Below are 9640 nucleotides of genomic sequence, written 5' to 3' on the forward strand. Positions count from 1 at the left end.
TCACAGGATGTTTATCACTATCATCCTTTAAATGCAAATTAAGACAGTATTTATTGAATAATTACATTAATTCAGCTCATTGAAATCTGTCTTGTGTTGTACAGGACTATCCCGCTGTACTGTACTCCAAGGTTGTTGTCATGTTAAACCAGCTGTTTGTGCCCTCAAATTCTGTCACTGTGTTTATGACCTATTTTATATATTTTTTTTTTTCTAAGACAGTTGGGGCGAGGTAACAGCTGGTATTTTAATTCCTCTGCACTGCAACTGGTTATTGAATGTCTTTTTTTTTTTTTTGGGGGGGGGGGATTTGCAGGTGCATGTGTTCCCTCCTTAATACACGCAATGTATAAATTTCTAATACATTTAACCGTATAATTGTTATCATATATTGAGTCATATTGTTATCATTGCCAGAACGACAACGGTTCATCCGCCTACAGCATGTGGCTTATCCGACCTCAAATCTGCATGAGAGAAGAATTTGCTATATAACCGTATGATTGTACTTTTTTTTCTATGTTTCGGTCATTGTTGTACCTGTGCTCCCCATCTTAATCTTTAACTCGATTTTAACTGGGACCTGCGTTCAACAAGCTTGTTTTTAAGTAGGTTCCTTCATATTTCTTCAGCATTCATTCACAGATTCCAAACTTCATAGATCGACCACTATATATATTTGCAATATTTTATTTATGTCTCCAGCTTGATATCATGTACTTCATTTAATTTTGTTATATTTGATGAATTTTTTTCATAGAGAATTATGAAAATAAATCGAAATTGAAATTGAAATTGAAACCGTACTATTTCGATTTTTGATGGGCGCCAAGAAGGGCGCCCTCTGGGCGCCCATATTGGCAAAATCCGATATGGCCGCCACATAGGTTCAAAGGTCTCTTGAATTTGAAAACATAAAAGGGTAACAATAATTTAAAAAGTCAGGTTAAGAGGTTTTCTGGGTCATGGAATTCGAATCTGAAGTTGTTTTTTATGGTCTGACGTCAATTTTTCCTTATAAGGTCACCTTAAGGTCATTTAGGGGTCAAGCCATTGTATTCATAAGTTTATTGGGGAAAAAATGGCCAATTTTCAATGGTCAATTTTCCAGGAATGCCAGCCTTAGTAACAGAATTGCAGTTGTCGACGGCTGAAAAAAAAGGCGTATTTCTTGTGAAGGGCGCCCTCCAGGGTGGCATATTTGCAAAATCCAATATGGCTGCCACCTACGTTTAAAGGCCAGTATAACAATTAAAAACCTTTAAAGTGTTACAATAATTTGAAAAGTCAGCTTTAGAGGTTTTATGGGTCAATGAATTCGATTCTGAAGTTGCTTTTATTGTCTAATGTCAACTTTTCCTTATTAGGTCTCCCTAAAGGTCATTTGGGTTCAAACCATTATATTCACAATAAGTAATTTAGAAAATGGCTCGCTTCTAGTCAATGTAGGAGGAATGCCAGCCCTGCTAATAGAATTGCATCTGTTCAGGTCTGTGGGAGAGGGAGAGGTGGGGTTTCTCACGAGTAACATCAATATATCTGCTTTCGTGTTAAGATTTCAAACATTAGGTATACACTCATGAATTATAATAAGAACCCCTTTCTGAGAGTAATTAGGTTTCAGGGATCTTACTCAGATCCTATTTCACAATTAAATTTGATGACTTGGTAACTCTTCAATTTAATTCTTAATGATTACTTACGGTAATTTTTTTTTCTGCATCATTTCAATTATGACCTATTATAATAATATGGTTACACAAGCTTTTAAGTGAGGTTCTGTCCAATCATAATTTGAGATTTGAGTGATGCCATCACCATCTCTTGTCAGAGGACTGGACCGTGTTGCTGCGCAAAAATGTTAAGATTATTTTCTTCAGGATCAGTATAACATACAACATCACTAGGTGTCAGTTTCCCTAGTCATTTGCGCTTTCAGCAAAGAAACAGTTTCGTTTGATAAAAAGAGAATAAAAAAAGATACGAAAAAAAAACCTCAGGCTGAATTGCCTTCACCTACTCTGATAAGATATTGCATTAAAGGACTTTAATGATCGAATTTAGGTAACTGCCCCTGGAATACTGGTCTGACCTGGATTGAAGAGCTCGATTCCCTGGAAGCTTCGGCCAGTGCACTGCAGAAGCAGACGATGTCTTGTCAAGGGAATGCAGGTATACACCAATTTCAGCAGGAGGAGATTCATATCGCTTATATAATTGACCATGAAAGGTGACGAGGTGGCTCAGTTGGTAGCGTATGGCTTGCGGTCTGAAGACTTGTATTCCGGCGCGGGTTCGAATCCCACTTATCTCAAGTCTAGCTGAGCAATGGTGTGTGTTGTCACACCGTCCCCTCTAGTAGTGGCACAACACTTTGCACCTCATCACTTGGATATAAAAAGTGGAAGTCCCTTGTGTGAAAGAATCACACACCCAGACACATGAAAAGATCCCGAATCGGCATTCCGTTATCGGAAAACTCAAGGTGCATAAACCGGTAAAGTGGTCTACCCCAAGCACATACACCTGACCAGCTAAAGTAGTTGCATACAGGCTATCCAGCTATCTCGTCAGAAGGAAAAACGAAGATAAAATAAGATTAGGCGTGTTTATTACCCTCTTTGCCATTGCACCCTGATTCGGCACCTTGGAATATGATGGCGGCCGTATTTAAGCATGTATATAGGTCCTATGTATATATATATATATAGTATATATACATATATATATATATATATATATACATATATATATATATATAGTATATATATATATACATGTATATATATATATATATATATATATACATATAATATAAACAAAGAAAGGAAAAACTGACCAGAAACAATTGATAAAGAGTGAAAACTTTGAGCAAAGAAAATGAGAAAAGAAAACAAAAACCGATGGAAGCCCGTTTTCTATGCTCAAAGATTTCAATATATATATATATATATATATATATACTTGTATATATATATATATATATATATATATATATATATATAGGTCTATATATGAAGAGCTCAGTTGCAAAGGGTACCACATCCATTTTCCATCAAAATCCACTTTTTGGCCTTGATGTACTCATTTTTAGGACCTCTTTACACCTATACTAACGAAAAGCTGAATTTCCAACCAGAAAGTGTTAAAGAATTACATTTAAAAATCAGTTCTGTTGCAAAAGGTACTACTTCCATTTTAGTTGGGTTGCAAAAGGTACTACATCCACTCCAATGACATCATCGGGAAATTGACCAATCAGAGAGCAGCATTGGTTTGACCCTCTACCATTGTCTACTGACTTAATCCGTAAACAAAAGAAGTTGGCTTTTGGCTTTTTGGCTTTCTGTTAAAATCACCACGCAAATCTGACCAATATCTTGAAAAAATCAAGCAATGTAGGAAAATGAAGGAGAACTCATTGACAAAACAAACCATCCCAGGAGAAGGATCATGAATTAAAAGCAGTCGACAAGAGCAAAGGAGAAACTGGAGAAATTACGCGACTCTCATGTAGTCCCACATACTGCATCTATACCTGTCAGTTACCGGTACCGTACGTTACTGCTAGGGTGTTGAGTTTGAGCCATACATTGTCCCCAGAATAAAGTACAGACAATTTGTAGGTATGGTCTATTTCTTACATAAATAGCTTAACAGCTAATAAGTGTTTGACAACTAGTCTGAAAGCAAAGTTACTTTGTTAGATGTATACAATGGCATAAAATTCTGACATCCCTACCAACAGTGCTTTACCTGTGGGTATGCTGTGCTATTCTATACGTGCATGATGTCAAGTACCAGGCCCCAGGGCTTGAAAGTACATAGTGACATACAGCTCTGAACATTAGATTTATATTCATTCTTGTAAATGACACCTTTTACTTATACAATGTCACAAAGGTAATACCAAAGGTGCGTTTAGTATAGGTGGTCATATTACTCATCGACGGTCTTGATTTCTATCAGCTATTAGATTATCAGATTTATCTTAAAGAACATACAAGAATGAAATTCATGTCATGAATTTAATTACACCGTTGAGAAAATACAGCACATTCAGATTCTGCTTTTCACCTTTTCCCTTAGAAGTTTCATTGAAAAAAAAAATGAAGAAAAAATAATGAATACAGTATTCCTGAGACACGTGAAGGGAGAATTCACAGGGAGAAAAATAGCCAAAAATTTAATACAAAGAGGAAAAAGATAAGAAATCTTGAGATAAAGCTCGTGAGAGAAAAACAAAAGGAGAAAAAGGAAGAGAGAAATCACCTGGTGAGATATTGTGACCCTTCCCCATCTATAACCGTTCACACATAACGGATTCCCCCCCCCCCCATGCTTATGACCAATGACAGTCATTCATTCAGAATATTAGTCAGCAAGGGAGGAGTGGGGCATTAGCGATGCACATTGGTTTGTTATTCTTGATGCTAAATAGGGCAGGGCATTGTCAATTACATAGGCCCCCTTGACCTCGTATCCCATCCCCATCAACACCATTACTGATAAATAAATCCGCGAAACATGTCATAACATCACACTAAATATATCTCTGACATGTGAAATTTCGGTTTCAAAAGGTACTACATCCACTTTCGGTTGCAAAAGGTACTACATCCACAAAAATATAAAAATTTTAAATTAATAAAAAATAAATGAATGGACCTGGATTTTCTTAGAGAGTGGTTTTAGTGTTGTATCATCTAGCAGTATAATAGGGGGAAATATCATTCCAGTCTGAGCTTGCTAAATATGATAATTAAAAAATCGCGTTTTTCTCAGAACTTGAAATTATGGATGTAGTACCTTTTGAAACCGAACTCTTCATATATGTATATATGTCTTAAATATATTTTTTTCATTTATTTGTCATAAACATTATCAATATGTAAGGGGATGGAACCGCTCTTGGTCCTAATTGACCATTGAAGGAGTATTGAAGAGCTGACAAATGGGATAGAATAGGGGCACCAGTGAATTGCAGTTGAATGCTCACAGACGCCATTTCGAAAAATGCACAAAATGCCTGATTTGAACCTTATTTGACCTTGAAAGTGACATTGAGAGGTGATAGTGACCTTGCATTGCAGAAATGATATTTAGAATCACATTCTCTAACCCCGTAAAATCTTCCACATGGAATTCATAACCCCTGAAGCTCCTTGCATTAATCAACCTTTTCTATTTGTAACTGCAGTTGACCTTTAACCCGGATGGCGGCCATATTGGATTTCACCAATATGGCGGCCCCAAGGGTTTTTAGTCTTGGCGCCCATCAGAAAATCGAAAGAGTATGGTACAAGGTACCTATGAGCAAAATTTAGTGCTTTTGGAAGAATCTGAACCAAACAACCCATTTTGAGCCCGTAGGGCCCCAACTATGTTTTGAATTTCCCTTGTTGTCTCCCGAACCTTGTGCATATTATTGGTTACGCAGAAAGAACTATAACTTGTGCCTGCTGCGCGAGCGAAGTCTTGCTATACATAATTCGTGTGCGAGTCACAACAGTGATTCATTCTTGTTCAGTAGTCTAGCCTTTTTGAAAGCAGGTTATGACTTCTCATAGTAATGTTTTTGCATAGATAGTAATACGAAGATGTAAATACTTTTAATTGTTTTCCCACCCATTTTCGCACTTTTTGTCATCCAATTTCAAAGATTTATTATTCAATTTCGTCCCGAGAAGCACGTGAAATGCAAATCCTAACTTCAATTTCGTCAATTGTCATTGTAATTCGTTTTTCGTCAAACATTTTCGAAGACATTGCATTCATAATCGTCATTTGTTATTCAAATTCATCCCTCACCCTGACGGATCGCAGAATTGAAGATCAAATTCGTTTTTGTTCACACAATTTCATGAATTTTTCATTCAAATTTAATAGTCAGATGTTGTCGATTCTTTATTTTGATGGTGAACCAACTTTAAGCCGACATATTTTTACTTTCTCTCGTAAATTGTATCGCTACACATTATTCCCTAATCATTTGCTTAGACAATACACACGAAAAACATGACTGCCAACCAAAATTGATTGAAGGATAAACGACAGTCAAAAGACATAACCCAGGACAGTATGTCAGTGTCACCTTTTGAACTTTAACTCGTAATGTTCAGGTTTTCGCATCATAATGCATGAAGCAAACTTTAATTTTTGTACCCTGGAAAGCAGCAAACATAATCATGTTATCCATTCTTTGACACTAAACATGCTACAATTCTACACTTAAATTTTGCCTTATCATGTTTGCCTAGAAATCGTTTGTCATTGTTTTCGGATTGCTTGTGTGTGTGTCTGTATCTGTGGTTCTGTGTGTGTGTGGGGGGGGGGCACTTGTGTGTATGTTAACTCCTGAATGTAAAATGTAAACGGTTGCAGAAAAAAATACATGAATGACTGGAAAATCACACCGGATAGAGATATGAGACGAATATGAATTAAAATTTAACGAAAATGATTGACAAAAGACGAAATCGATCCTGCTGTTTTGAGTGCTGCGAGTGAGACTGACGAATTTGAACTGTAAATGACGAAAATGTATGCCAAATGACTAAATTGAATGGACTTTATTTGAAAATGAACGACGAAAGACGAATTTGAAAGTAAGATTGGCCTATTCCTGACATCATGCGACGAAATTGAAGTAAAAATTTGTGAAATTGAATGAAAAAAGTTTGAAAATGAATGGGAAAACCTATATTTCAAGTTCGCTCAAGGTGTCTGATTTTGATAATAACAATGAAATGGATGCATGTTGGGATACCACTGTACGTCTTTTGCGACACTAATTGTCGCTCCGTCACAAATTGTCGCCCCTGAAACAGGCGATAATTTGTGCATGGAGCTGACGGCACAATTTGTTGCCCGCACTCGAGGCGCATTTTGAGGGTAATATCATTTTTGACATAGTCATTGAAATACCAACACATAAATTACACGGCTACATCCATGCAAACAAGCCAATGTAAAAAATCACGGTGAGGTTTCAAGGAAGTGTGTATGTGCGCGCACACACAATAATTGAGTTTTCGTGCATGCGTGTGTGTTATGGAAGATAATGTGTGTTGAGGTCGTTTTTATGCATTATGAGGATTTGCTTAAGTGTTTATGTTGTAAAAATAAATACGTATATGTGCGGTGTGCGGATGGTAGTTTGTGATAAAATCAACTTACGATGAGAAATTATTTACGACGTGTCGAAATTATTCGCTCATGAATAAAGCATGGCAAACTTATTGTGGGACAAAGAATAGTGATATGGAAGTTGAAGTTAAGAATGATGGAAGAATATGAATGAAGTGAAAAAAAGAGAACAAACACAGATAATTTCGGGGGGGGGGGGGTACCTCCCTCGTATGCCTTTTCTCTCGGTCTCCCTCTCCTAGCCCGCCTCACCACTGATAGTACATGTACTGACACACCCATCCACTATCTTGAAATCAACCCCGCTGTGAACTATATAAATGCGTGCTCATACACGTTGAAGGCATTTTCATTGCCACAGTAGGCCCTAGTGCCTGCTGCCCCCCAAAAGGTCGTTCGCACAAACATCAAAACACAAACACAAACAGACACACGTACGCAAACAGGCACACGTATACCACGGAGGTGGGAACTCTGCGTTACATATACACACAGACAAACAAACCACTACCACATATTGTATTATTATACTCCAAATACATACACACACACAGCTATGCACAAATGCATACACAAGTCACCTAATACGCACCTACAAATCATTCACAGCACATACTACCATGCAGCTCCCCCCCCCCACACACACACATACGCTAACTTACCAGTCATACCAACCCCACCCAAGCATGACACCGCAGGAACCGCCCAAACTACACAATTTATAGTGCATGGTTCAGACGGCAGGCCCTAACCTCGAGGTTAGGAAACCTCGAGGTTTAGCTCTTGCCCCCTAACTACGACGTGTGTCCACACGACGAATCTTAACCTCGAGGTTACGAAACCTCGAGGTTAAGCTTCTGCCCCCCGTAACTACGAGTGGGTCCCACTCGATGTTAAAACCACGGAAACGAAAGTTTCAGCCCACACTGCCAACAAGGCGTCTATTTATTCTTTAGTCCAACCCTGTCGGACTCGCTTACAGGTAATCTTTTTCTCTGTCATGGTATGCACAGATAGCACTGCACTGATTACTTTATGCCTTTATGAAGATATTCGTCGAAAACATTTTTTTAGCGTCGGAGAAGAATATAGAATACAGTAGCGAGTTCGACGTGTTCAGTTTCAGAGATCAAGCGCATGGGAAGAAAAGATGATGTTGTTGTGTCGTGCGTCATAGGTTTTTCACGTGTAGTGTATTTGTGGTGTACGTTTGGGAGGTTGACCCGGAAGCAGAGGGAAATTGTGGGGGATGGAGTTTACGGCGAGGTCACTCTTAACTTTGAGTTCGTTGTTTTTTGTGTCCACACGGTGCTTAACTACGAGTGGGGACCCCCCGCGGCTCAAAGCGCTAACCATAAGATTTCTCGTGGCTCAAAACATCGAGCAAACCTCGAGGTTTGCTAATTACGAGTGCGTCTTCACGGTCCCTAACTACAAGCTCTAACCTCGAAGTTTCCTAACTTCGAGGTTAAGGGCTCCCGTCTGAACGTAACGAATTTGTGCAGCTACGTTTCATTTTGCAAGCACAAGTTGTCGCCATCGAGGTCAAAAATCGGGAACTGCACAAGTAGCACAAATTGACGCCAGGCGACAATTTATGCAGGGGCAACAATTTGTGCCGTAACACACGTCATTGCGCTTAGTAGAATATTATCTGCGACTCGATTCTACTTCAGGCAACACACCATGTCAAGTCCTCTTCAAGGCCAGTCCATACGGCAAAAATAGGCCCTAAGTAACATACTTTTGTAGAGACTTGTTATAGAGTAAGGTTTAGTGAAGAAAGAAAAGAAAAGAAAAAAAATAAAGAAGGGGGGTGGTAAATCTCATAAAGAGACTCCTTTTTCTTCCTCACCAAGTTGGGCAGCGATCTCCGCTATTGCGCCTTCAGTCTGCTGATCGTCCAACCCTCGGTTGTCAATGACGTATATAGATTTTGTTAAGTCTGCGAGCTTGCGAAACATTGTATGTCCACCGACTTTTTCTTGACTTGCAACTTGCAGCCACCTTCCCCGCCGTAGTCTTCCCACTGCGGCAAACTTCAGGGAGTTTATCAGCGACGTCTTGCCACATCCCGTCCGCCCAAACAGCCCAATGAAAATCTTTTCAGGAAACGAGATGCGGTCTGGGCATGCGACACAGCTGCCTGGTGTATAAGTTTGCGTCTCTTGTCGGCGTTCTTGAATATCTTCTATCATACGGCTGTCAGCCATGTTTCCAACAGATTTCTTATTATATATCTTAAATCACAAATAACAAGCGTATAGGCTATATAAAAATTTCATTCAACTTAGCAAGTGAAAGCTTGGAAGTAGTCTCTTCATAAGGTGGACTTCAGGTCAGCCCCAGTTTATTCGTCCTTCGCCGAATACCATCTACGCTGTGAAGCAAGCGTTCCTGCCAGCTAGATGTTTGTGTAATGAAGCTCCTACGGCATTTTATATCCAGTTTTACTCTGGCATTCTCCAAGAATGAAATGAGCTTTGAGGCA

General features: G+C 38.8%; 1 protein-coding gene across 1 annotated transcript in view; it reads right to left on the bottom strand.

Annotated features, from left to right (window-relative positions):
* Positions 1–9362, bottom strand: part of LOC140230788 (uncharacterized) — a 139681-nt gene extending 130319 nt beyond the window's left edge. The window contains exon 1 of the mRNA XM_072310928.1: positions 9005–9362. Within this exon, the coding sequence (XP_072167029.1) occupies positions 9005–9362 (358 nt within the window). The remainder of the gene's footprint in view (positions 1–9004) is intronic.
* Positions 9363–9640: the final 278 nt, after the last annotated feature.

This window comes from Diadema setosum, chromosome 7 (assembly GCF_964275005.1).
Source record: "Diadema setosum chromosome 7, eeDiaSeto1, whole genome shotgun sequence".
Classification (NCBI taxonomy): domain Eukaryota; kingdom Metazoa; phylum Echinodermata; class Echinoidea; order Diadematoida; family Diadematidae; genus Diadema; species Diadema setosum.